Source organism: Coenobita brevimanus, chromosome 87 (assembly GCF_032717465.1).
Source record: "Coenobita brevimanus isolate Jiangsu-jjx chromosome 87, ASM3271746v2, whole genome shotgun sequence".
Taxonomy (NCBI): Eukaryota; Metazoa; Arthropoda; class Malacostraca; order Decapoda; family Coenobitidae; genus Coenobita; species Coenobita brevimanus.
The window spans coordinates 12816668-12828918 of NC_137040.1; the positions used below are offsets into that span (position 1 = coordinate 12816668).

The 12251-nt window shown below is 44.2% G+C and overlaps 1 protein-coding gene across 1 annotated transcript in view; it reads left to right on the forward strand.

Moving 5' to 3' along the window:
- The window catches only part of mdlc (RING finger protein mdlc), a 74401-nt gene that overhangs the window by 43640 nt on the left and 18510 nt on the right, over positions 1-12251 (forward strand). Inside the window, exon 3 of the mRNA XM_080281053.1 lies at positions 1140-1275. Coding sequence (XP_080137179.1) covers positions 1140-1275 — 136 coding nt within the window. The remainder of the gene's footprint in view (positions 1-1139; positions 1276-12251) is intronic.

Here is a 12251-nt window from a genome sequence, read left to right on the forward strand (position 1 = left end):
TGGATATTAGAGGGATTACTATATATATATATATATATATATATTTGTCGTAGGTGGGGGCACTCACCATCCACTCACTCGATGTAGTGCTGCTCTCGAGTGTTGGCCCTTTCCTCTCCATCCTTATTTCCTTCCATTCTCTTCTGTCTTTCTTTCCTTCATTCTTTCCTTCATTCTTTCCTTGTCCTTTTGCCTACGGGTGACTTTACACTCCCTCTTCTGTCTTTCCTTCCTTCATTCTTTCCACTTCCTTCAGCCTGTGGATGACTCTACACTGAGTGACAAGCCAGATGGTTTCCTGTGCACCAGGAAACCATTTACTACGCTGGGTGGTAACCATATAACCAAATTTTGGCACCTGGTGGTGTAGTGGGTAATTATTGCACTCCAGTCAGATTGAGCCGGTGAAGGTTTATATCCAAGGGGTGGTTGGGGTTGATTGCTCATATAATGCCACGCAGGGATGAGTGAGGTTGGTCACTCTCATCTTAAATGTCAGGACCAGCTGCCTAGCCCCGGGCTCCTACACTTCTCATGGGGCAATGTAGGATTGGATGATGGATGGATTTATATATATATATATATATATATATATATATACATATATATATATATATATAATATCATATATATATATTTGTCTACTGCTTTAATTCCCTGACCATAGCTTTGCATGTGGCTTCAAAATGCTCGCTTGCCACCCCACCCACGTGGGGAGGTGGGAGTAGGAGGGGCCTCCTAAATGGCCTATGCCCCCCTCAAGGAAAATTGAAATGACGCCCCTGCAGTGCAGTACTTTACTCTTCATTCATTCAGACAACTAAATCTTATTCCATTCATCAATCAGCAACAGTTTTTTTCTTGCAGTATTGATTTTACCCTTCAGATAAAGAGATCATTATTTCTATCTATCTGTCTATTGCCAGACGCCTCAATCCCGTTTGGGGTGGCCACAAACAAATCGCCTCATTATTTGAACATTGTTATTTCAGAGTTATTCACTGAATGGCATTAAAACTTGTATGAAGATTCTGATTGTCTCTCTGTTATATAGAGTAGATATTTTTGTAATTAGCCAGTCAGTCATTTTAGGCAGGCATTGTAGTATTGCTGTATTTACTCTTTTTGTATATTACCAGGTCATCTTACAAATCAAGACGTACAGGAGATAGAGAAGGACCAAGAGATATGGGTGCTACCTCCACCATTCAGTTTGAGACAGAGAAAGATAGAGATGCTCAGGCTATTTTTGAGAGATCACTTCAAGTCAACAAGGTATGGGCATCAGTAGTCTCATACAAGCTTATTAAAACTTATTATTATGAATTTATAATATACTGTACCTTACAGTCACTTAGCTTATGTCTGTTGTTGGTGGTAGGTAGGGACATCCACCATCCACTCATTTGAAATAGTGCTACCTTTAGGTGACTTCATGTTGAGGCTTCTTGTAACACAGGGAAACTTCTGGTATTTATTATGTTGGTTGGCAACTACATACTGTAACCAAAGGACACTAGCAGTCTAGTCATTGATGGAGCTCTAACTGGATGAGATCCATAATGATATACATCTAAGTAATGTCTGTCTGTCTATCTATCTATTGCCAGATGCCTTAATCCCATATGGGGTGGCCACAAACAAAGCACCTCCACGTTGCCATCCCCTGCCATTTCACTGTCCTGCTCCCAGCTCACACCCCCCTCTCCCATATACCTCTCCACTCTATCCCTCCATCTCATCCTTGGCCTCCCCCTCCCTCTCTCCCCCTCCACCTCACTCGCATACACATTCCTCATCAGTCTTTCACTCTCCATCCTCTCCACATGGCCAAACCACCTCAGTGTGTTTTTAAGTAATGGTTGAGGTTTATTGCTCACATAATGGCACTTAGGGGAAAGTGAGACTGGTCACCCTTACCTTAAATGTCAGAACCGAGCACCGATATTTCAGACCCTGATGCTGCTGGTGGAGCAAAATGAATTGGATGATGGCTGGAACTTTTATCATTCTAGGTGTTCTCTACAGTTTGAATCCTGGTACTAGATTTGCTCCTCATAAATGTATCTAATATACTATAACAGTAGCTGTGTGTGTTTGTGTGTGTGTGTGTGTGTGTGTGTGTGTGTGTGTTTGTGTGTGTGTGTGTGTGTTTGTGTGTGTGTGTGTGTGTGTGTGTGTGTGTGTTTGTATTTTGGGCAGCCAAAACTACACATTCACATCCTACCAAAATTGGCACAAAAACTGCAAAAAGTTCGGTAATGTGAAAAAACTTGGTCCCATCACAATTGAAAAACTTTTACTATATTTAACCCCCAGGCACTGGTCCACGTCATATGACGTGTTGGTAGAGGCCTACGGTCCATGTCATATGACGTTTTAATTTTTCACGAGCGTGTTTGAACTTCGTATCGTGCCATATGGACACAGAGTATTGTCCCGGAATGGCCGGTGCGCGGGGTCATGCTGGCTGGCCAGGGTAGGGGGCAGGGTGGGGGTGGGGGAGGGGTGGGAGGGCAGCCCAGCAAGGAGGAGGGCTGTGGTGGAGGGTGGTGGGAGGCCTGCATAGGGAGAGTGTGGCCTTGGAACCAGTTGATACTGGTTTGGGGTAGGGGTATGGGTCGGGAGGGGTGGGGTCGGGTGAGTTTGTCGGGATTGCAACTAGGGGGCCATGAGGGGTGTGGGGGAGAGTGTATGGGTGCTTGAGTACACTTGTACTGACCATAGCCAGCCTTTAGGGAGTATCACATTGTCAAGAAGTACTAAAAAACAGTGAAATAGTGTGTAAATAATTGTGAATACCTAAACAGACATAAGTTTGTTAGAAAATAAATATCATGGAAAACATAGAATAAGCCAATTTTTACCAGTTACTTTCTTGTGTTTTTTTGCTATTTTAGTTGTAATATTGTATTGATATGGGATTGTGAATTAGTGAAAGAGAGGCACACTCAACACTTATTTTGGCACGAGATATCATCCCTTCTTTCTCCACTACCACACCACCACGACCTTGAAAATGCTCAACCCAGCCGCCACGCACCTCCTCTCTCACACCACACAACCACCTCCAAATCGCCAACAGAGAGTAAGTATGTGCTTTTTAATGTGTTTTTTGTCATTTGTGATTGATTTGTAATTAGAAAATATATATTTTGGGGAAAATCGATTTTCCTGAAAATAATCCGGTTCTGGAACGTGGATAGGGAAACCCATGCCCGGCGCCTAAGGGTTAATGAGCGATCACATTTTGACCAAAAAACGCCGCTCCTGGCGCCCGGCATAGGATCTCCGTAGAATTTCTTGCCCATGGGTACAACTAAAATAATTATACTATAGCAGTAGCCGTGTGTCTGTGTGTGTATTTCGGACTTGCGTTCAAACAACTTGGGTTCCATTCCTGAAGCTGCAAATAACACGATCAGTTGGTTAGCTGCAGAAAATCCAAGTGACAGCATTACACTAGAACAGCACATAAACACAAAAGCCCTCCACAGGAGCAAGTGCGAGGGGCCTGAAGGGCCCACGATCATTTGTTGATCAGCTATAGAGAACCTAGTATCAAGATGAGAGAGAATCAGCAGCTGGTTCGGCATACATATTGGGACAGCAGAATCTCATGCAATACAAAGCATCTCTCTCCAAACAATAGAGGGAAATAGTATGCAGCCACCAGTAATGTACATATTAGGATGTATTGGCTGAAAGAGTTGAAGGTATAATGTATGATGTTGTGGGCTGAAAGATGAGAAACATACAGTACTAAGGTGACTGGTGATACAGTACATCCCCCTAGTACGCAAAATCCTAGTACACAAAACCCCTAGTGCATGAGGATCTATTTTTAATATTTTCCTAACCAGAGTACGTGAGTCACACCCACATGACGTGAGGCGGCAGGAGAAAACGCCCAAAACAGGTGTTTTCCAATGTGAACCCCGAGAGCAACACCTGCCTCTCCACTAAGTGCCACCTCTCCACCCGTTGAATTCAGTGGCCACCACAAATTCAGGAACCTGAGGAAGCAGTGTCTTCTTCTGCAGAGCCAATTCCTGTGGAGGAACTAGAGGATAAGATGATGTCAGTGGTGTCATCAATAGACTTTGAAGGATTCATGGAGGAAGTGAGTGAGGTGGCTCGTGAAAGTGTTGATGAGGTTGGTGAGGCAGGTGGTGCGGCTGACAGTGCATCGGGTGGTGTGGCGGGTGGTGCAGGGGGTGCACACTAAGTGCCTCACCCTGCCTCAGAACCCCTTCTTACATTCATCAAGCCTTTTGTCTTCTTTGATTAAGGTGAGCAGCCATATTCGTGTTATTTCAGTTATATCTTAGGTACAGTACTGTACTGTATATGTCTTAGATATTTTCCCTCAAACAGATAAAAAAGGTCACTGATAGAGGGGGGGTGCCGCCCATATGTTAATTTTCCCATTAGTTTATGTATTCTTAGTACGCGAAATCCTATTATGCGAGCACGACTGCTGCCCATATAGGCGTGTACGAGGGGGGTGTACTGTATTGTAAGATAAAAGTCTTCAGCTACAAGGGAGAGAAGAACAGAATAATCTATATTTGAAAGTGTTGGCAGTTTAAGAAGAGTGATTGAGAAAGCAAGAGATGTGTACTTACAGAGCAACCGGGAAACATTAGTCATGGCCACCTCTTGTGGGCGAGTTTCTGGGAGGGACTAAAATATTGGTAAGGTAGATTGATAGACAGTCTTCAGATATAAATTTTGTCAATACTAAAGCTTTTGTACACATAATGATACACTTTCACATTCATGAACCATGTTCATGAATAGCCATCAAAAGCAAAAGTTAGAATTATTTATGATTTTTCTTAAGTAATTAATAACAAATTAGTCCAGTGATTAGTGCAGGCCATATCAGGTACTGTTACTGTCACTGCTTTGCACAGTGGCAGTGACATAGCCTGTGAGGTGAGTCCTAGGTTTGCTGTTAACCCTTTAAACGCGGATCGTCGCGTTTGCGACGCTCGGCAAATAGGACATAACGGCGGAGCGTCGCGTTTGCGATTCTAGTAAATTTTGAATAACCGCGGGCAGGCAGGCTCCAGCTGGTATTGTCTATCAGTACCACCACCCTTTAGCTACTTTTAGCACACCTGACCTTTGTACCACTGACCTCCGTTGTTGCCAAGTATCGCGTTTTTCCCCCGTCCCCCCCCCCACCACGGCCCCTGCCAGCCTGGCTGTGATACATGGCAGCGCTCTGAGTGCTCAGAACTGTAAATCTACGCTCTCCTCTCACAAGCAGTTTATGCTAATAGGAAACGCTTGTTTCCCCAGTTGTAACACTAGCTTTTTTTCTCACGGTTTGCCCCTGTTTAGCGTCAGTTTACCGCAGGCTTTCAAAGTGACATTATGGCGAGTTCTAGCTCTTCCGAGTCAGTGCAAGCGGCCGACAGGAACGAGAATAAAGTGACGGGCGTAAGGCAGAATAAAAAGCACGCCGTGGTGATCTTTTGGGAAGTAATATGATTGAAAATAATGTAGTATACATGTTTTTAGCTGTGAAAATGGAAATGTTTGTTGAGTGACGGGAAGACCGCCGCCGCACTGCATGTCGGCCGTACGCTCCGTTGATTTTAGCCTTATTTTCAGTGCTTATTGTACAAATACGGATTCCTAACTACCTTTACGTTGTAGTATAAAGTTTACTGTGACAGAATGAGGCTGTGGTAGAGGGGAAACCGGGTTGCTGGAGGTGTGGAAGTGAAGATTTTGTTACCCAACTTTGCAAGTCTCCACAAGTCCTTGGGTAGTCCACGAAGGCTCAACACCTGTCTCTGGAGAAAGCTGAATGTAAGTACTATCTGCCATACCAAGTATAATGTTCTAGGGTTAATCACTGATTTTTGGCGAATATTTTCCTACAGGTACGCAGACCGCGATACAACCCCGCCACTCGGGGGGGGCGCGACTGTACACGGCCGCGTTTAAGGGGTTAAGCAAAGCACAACTGTCTGTTTCGTCATTTGTAATTGGAAAAGTTACTGTAATTGCAAGTACCCCTGCCCCTTTCTGTAAGAGGTAGGGTAGCCTGTCCTCACCTTCAATTGGTGCTCACCATTAGTACATTGAGTATCTGTTCAAGTGGAACCAATGGGTAGGGTGATACATAACATCTAGCAGTTATGCTTCATTTACTTTTGTTCATTTTTTCTTTTTATGTATATCCTTTCTTTCTGGTGTCTTAATTTTAACATTATTGCTGCCTGGGATTACCCAAGTAACCCATTGAGCTAGATCTGGCTGATGAGATTCAATGCCTGTGATGCAGAAATTTTGTTGCAAAATCAGCCAGTGCTCTGAACTGTTGGCATTGTGGTAATTGGCATCATATCTGTAATCCTCCTGAGGAGGAGGATTACAGATACAGTACATCCCCACAGTACACAAGTTCCAAGTACGTGATCCCCCTTTTACACAAGGACTTATTTTTTTTTTAAATTTTAGTGTATTTTTTATTACTACATGGATTGAACTCCTTGTAAGCAGGATGGGCAGCGAAGAGTGGCCCAAATCTGGGGTTACCCTGAGTACACGACATTGCCCCCCAAAAAAGTGATAACAGTTGCCTACGCTTCGCCCACCTTGAGCAGGAGATAGCAGCAGAAAAGGCAGCAGCACCAGTGATGGAGAGTGAAGATTTGACCATGATGGAGATCAGTGGGGTACTGTGTGCCCTTGATAAATTCAAGGAAGAATTCAAGGACATTGAACGCTCTTAGTTGTGAGTGGAGGAGGTGATGTCTTCACTGGACAGAACCATCCGCTACTACGCCGACAAGCACAGCCAGGAAGTAAACAGATGGAAGCAAACACTCATCACCCGTTTCCTTCGGCTTGAACAAAGTGAGGGATCGCTCCCTTCAGCATCAGAAGAGCGATATCCTGAGGAGGATCAAGAGGCTGATTTGATGTCTGAGGTGTCAGAAATAGACTTTGAAGGGTTTATGAATGAAGTAAGTGCATTAGGTAGTGAAAGTGTTGAAAGTGCAGGTGACGAAAGTAGTGAGGAAAGTGGTGTGTCAGGTGGTGTGGTGGGTGATGCAGGAGATGCACGCTAGGTGCCTCATCCTGCCTCGGATCCTCTTCTTACCTCCATCACGCCTGTTGTCCTCTTGGGTAAAGGTGAGCAGCCATATTCTTGTTGGTTTAGTTAAGCCATATCCTTGATGACTTACCTAGTAAAACCATAATCTTGTTGGTTTACATTATCTTAGGCAATATGTCTTAGATAGTTTCCCTGTATAGTACAATAGTTAGGTTTGAAAGGCATCTCAAGGGTTGCCCAAGAAGGGGGGTGCCTCCCATATGTAATTTCTCCCATAACTTTATGTATTCACTACACTAATTCCTAGAATGCGACGTCCTCTGCCGCCCATATTGGTGCTACTAGGGGGATGTACTGTATACCATATGTCAAAAAGGTGACCTGGAATCTGGTGGTTCTGTGTTAGTTGTGATGTGGGCACTGCCGGAGCAGGTATGGAGACTGAGATTACGGACAAGATCGAGTTGCTTTTCAGAGGTGCCCTTGACAGTTTTATAGGGGAAATATTGCTCTCCATCTACTCAGTCGATGTAACACTGCTCTCAGGTGACTTCCCTTTCCTCTCTTCCATCTTTCTTTCCTTCCTTCCTCTTCTGTCTTTTTACCTTAATTCTTTGCTCTTCCCTATGCCTACGAGCAACTCTTCACTCCCTCCTCTGTCTTGTTTCCTTCATTCTTTTTTCCTTCTGCCTATCAGTGACTCTACACTGAGTGACAAGCCAAATGGTTTCCTGTACACCAGGAAACCATTTACTATGCTGGTTGGTAACCATATACCCAAGTTAAGGAGCCTGGTGGTTAGTGAGTAATTAAGGCACTCCAGTTGGATTGAGCCTGTGCAGGTTTATATCCAAGGGGTGGTTAGGGTTTATTGCTCACATGGTACCACTTGGGGATGAGTGAAGTTGGCCACTCTCATCTTAACCCTTTAAACGCGGAGCGTCGCTTTTGCGACGATCGCCAAAAAGGACATAACGGCGGATCGTCGCGTTTGCGATTCGAGTTAATTTTGAATAAACGCGGGCAAGGATGTTCCAGCTGGTATTGTCTATCAGTACCGCCACCCTTTAGCTACAATTAGCATACTTGACCTTTGTACTACTGACCTCCGTTGTTGCCAAGTATCGCGTTTTTCCACCCTCCCCACCCACCATGGCCCGGCCAGCCTGGCTGTGATATATGGCAGTGCTCTGACTGTTCAGAACTGTAAATCTGCACTCTCCTCTCACAAGCAGTTTATGCTAATAGGAAACGCTTGTTTCCACAGTTGTCACACTAGCTTTTTTTCGCGCGGTTTGCCCCTGTTTAGCGTCAGTTTACCGCAGGCTTTCAAAGTGACATTATGGCGAGTTCTAGCTCTTCCGAGTCAGTGCGAGCGGCTGACAGGAACAAGAATAAAGTGACGGGCATAAGGCAGAATAAAAGCGCGCCGCGGTGGTCTTTTGGGAAGTACTATGATTGAAAATAATGTAGTATACGTGTTTTTAGCTGTGAAAATGGAAATGTTTGTTGAGTGACGGGAAGACTGCTGCCGCGCTGCATGTCTGCCGTACACTCCGTTGATTTTAGCCTTATTTTCAGTGCTTATTGTACAAATACGGATTCCAAACTACCTGTACGTTGTAGTATAAAGTTTACTGTGACAGAATGAGGCTGTGGTAGAGGGGAAACCGGGTTGCTGGAGGTGTGAAAGTGAAGATTTTGTTACCCAACTTTGCAAGTCTCCACAAGTCCTTGGGTAGTCCACGAAGGCTCAAAACCTGTCTCTGGAGAAAGCTGAATGTAAGTACTATCTGCCCTACCAAGTATAATGTTCTAGGGTTAATCTCTGATTTTTGGCTAATATTTTCCTACAGGTACTCAGACCACGATCCTACCCCGCCACCCGGGGGGGGGTCGGCTGTCCATGGCCGCGTTTTTGGGGTTAAATGTCAGGACCAACTGGCCTAGTCCCAGGTTCCTACATCCTCATGGGGCAACACGGGATTAGATGATGATGATGATGATGATAATAAATATCTTTGAGACTGAAAGCTTTGGAAGATAGGATCAGTGTTACTTAGGCAACTCCCCATGAACCCTTGAAATCATTTGCTGACATCTTGAAACGCTAATTAAAAGAGCTGCTGAAGGAAAGGGATGATCCCATTAGCAGTTTGGGTTATGACAGGACAGAACATAACCAACAAGTACTGATGCTGAAACCAAAGGATGGCACCGAGAATGATAAGGCTAGGTTGTCTGCAGCTACTGGAGATGTGGAGAGGGCACTTAAGTCATTTCAAGTTAATAGCTATAAGGAGACAAGATTATGGGCCCTTCATGTTAAGCTAACCACAGAAGGAGCTAAGGCAGATGTTTATGCAGCAGAGAAGTCATATTTCAGTTCTGATATTATTTGCTGAGTTTCTGAGCCAAAGAAAATTCTGTCAAAGATGACCGTGACAGGCCCTTTTCCTTCCCTGGAAGTCATTGGCATCATTTCAAGCACTTGAGGTAAGAACAGCAAAATTAAAATGCTCGTGGAAAGTGGTTCTACCCTCAACCTTCTCTTTATAAGAACTAAGAGTGATACTAAAAGTGCCATCTTACAGATTTCTCCTGAAGTGCACTTTTCCATTGTAGAACAGGGAAATTATATCTGTTTAGGTTTTACAAGATGCCATACTTCAACAGATTTTGGGTTATGCAGTGTCACCATTGTCAGGGTCTTGGTCACACCTCAGAGAAGTGTACTAGAAAGAACGATGAACCCAAATATGTTTTTTGTGCTGGACCCCATAAATCTAAAGACTGAGGTAACAAAGACTCTCCCAGATTCGAGAGAGAGAGAGAGAGAGGGGGGGGGGGACAAAAATAACATTTTCGTTTGACACATAGGATATTTTTGAGTGGGTATGCTTATGTAAGTATGTATTGACCAACTGATCAGCAGAATGAAGGGAAGCAGTTTCATCTGATTCCTTTATTTAGTGGAATTTCCTCAAATTCCATTCTTTCATTGCTTTATTTTATATTTATAACCTTTGGATAAAACAACAAACTCAAAGACAAACAACCACCCCTTATGGGATCATGGTGTCTGGCTGTAGGTAAATAGATATGACAAGTAATGGCATAAGAGAGGGGGATAAAAGTAACAGAAGGAGGAAAGGAAAGAGAGAGGAAAAATGACAAAGAGAAATGTACAGGAGGAAAGTAGGAAAATGGTTGAGAGAAGAAGAGAATAGAGACAGGTAACAGGTTGTGGTCTGTTATGGTGAGATTTTCCCACTTATGCCTTTCACAAACATCAGAGTATTGTATTATGTTCTATATACAGTGAACAGTACTACTGTATAATATATTCCAGTGATATCATCATCATCATCATCATCATCATCAAATCCAGTGTTACCCCATGAGGAGCGTAGGAGTCTAGGGCTAGGCAAGTTGGTCCTAACATTTAAGATGAGAGTGACCAGCCTCACTCATCCCTGAGTGGCATTCCGTGAGCAACAAACCCCAGTCAACTCTTGGATATAAACCTGCACCGGCGCAATCCAATTGGAGCGCTTTAATTGCCCACTAAACCACCAGATGCTCTACTTTGGTTATATGGTTACCACCCAGTGTAGTAAATGGTTTCTTGGTGTACAGGAAATCACTTGGCTTGTCACTCAATGTAGAGTCATCGGTAGACAGAAGGAAGAGGAAAAAATGAAGGAAAGAAAGACAGAACGGAAAGGATGGAAAGACAGAAGGAAGAGAGGAAAGGGCAGGCACCTGAGAGCAGCACTACATAGAGTGAGTGGATGGTGAGTGCCCCTACCAACCACTATAGTGATATAATCATATAAATTATTTCAAAATAAACATATTTCAATATAAAAATATTGATGAGATGCAGTTTGGATTTATGCCAGGTAGGGGGACCACTGATGTCATATTCATTGTTCGACAGCTTCAGGAAAAATATATTGGTAAGAAAAGGGATCTGTATTTTGTTTTTGTTGATTTGGAAAAGGCCTTTGACAGAGTCCTTAGAGAGGTGGTGAAGTGGGCAGTGAGAAAGCTTGGCTTGGAGGAGTGGCTGGTTAGGGTTGTTATGGCTATGTATGTGGATGCTCGCACCCAGATAAGAGTGAATGGAGATTTGAGTGATGAGTTTTCCGTGAATGCTGGTGTGCATCAGGGGTCAGTTTTGAGTCCCATCTTGTTTGTCATGGTAATTGAAGCTCTCTCACGTGACTTCAGAAACGGACTCCCGTGGGAGATGTTGTATGCTGATGATTTGGTGTTGATTGCAGAGACCGAAAGGGAGGCGGAGGAAAGATTTAGGAAGTGGAGAGATGGTATGGGGCACAAAGGCTTAAGGGTAAATGCAGATAAAACAAAAGTGATGATATCTAGGGTTGGTGGCGTTACTGTCAAAGACGAGGGAGAGTGGCCATGTGCAGTTTGCCACAAGGGCGTGGGAAGTAATTCCATCTTGTGCGGTGTTTGTGATAAATCGGTGCACAAGAGATGTAGTGGTATCAGAGGTAGACTGCGAGATAATGCTGATTTTATGTGTACAGCGTGTTGGGGAGAGCAGGTGGAGATTGTCAGGCGTGAAAAGATTGAACTTGCTGGTGAATCTCTTGAGTGTGTGGAAGAATTTTGTTGTTTGGGAGACATGTTATGTGCTGGAGGTGGGGCTGGAGCTAGCTCTGTGGCTAGAGTGAGAAATGGTTGGAAGAAGTTCAGGGAGCTCTTGCCTCTCCTGACATTGAGAGGACTCTCCCTACATGCTAAGGGGTCTTTGTATGCAGCATGTGTTAGGAGTGTAATGCTGTATGGTAGTGAGACCTGGGCAGTAAAGGAGGAGGATATTTGCAGGCTCAGATGTACAGAAATGACAATGATTAGGTGGATGTGTAGTGTGTCCCTGCGTGCAAGGTCTAGGGGGGCTGGGTTTACGATGGAAGAGTTGAGAGGTAGGATGGGACTGGAGTGTATTGGTGTTGTGATGAGGGGAGGTAGATTGAGATGGTTTGGGCATGTGGAGAGGATGGGGGATGATAATTGGGTGCAGAAGGTGAGAAGTGTTAATATTGGGGGTGGGGTTATGAGAGGTAGACCGAGAAAGACATGGGATGAGGTCATTAAGTGTGACCTCAGGGTTAAGGGACTGAACAGGGAGGCTGCA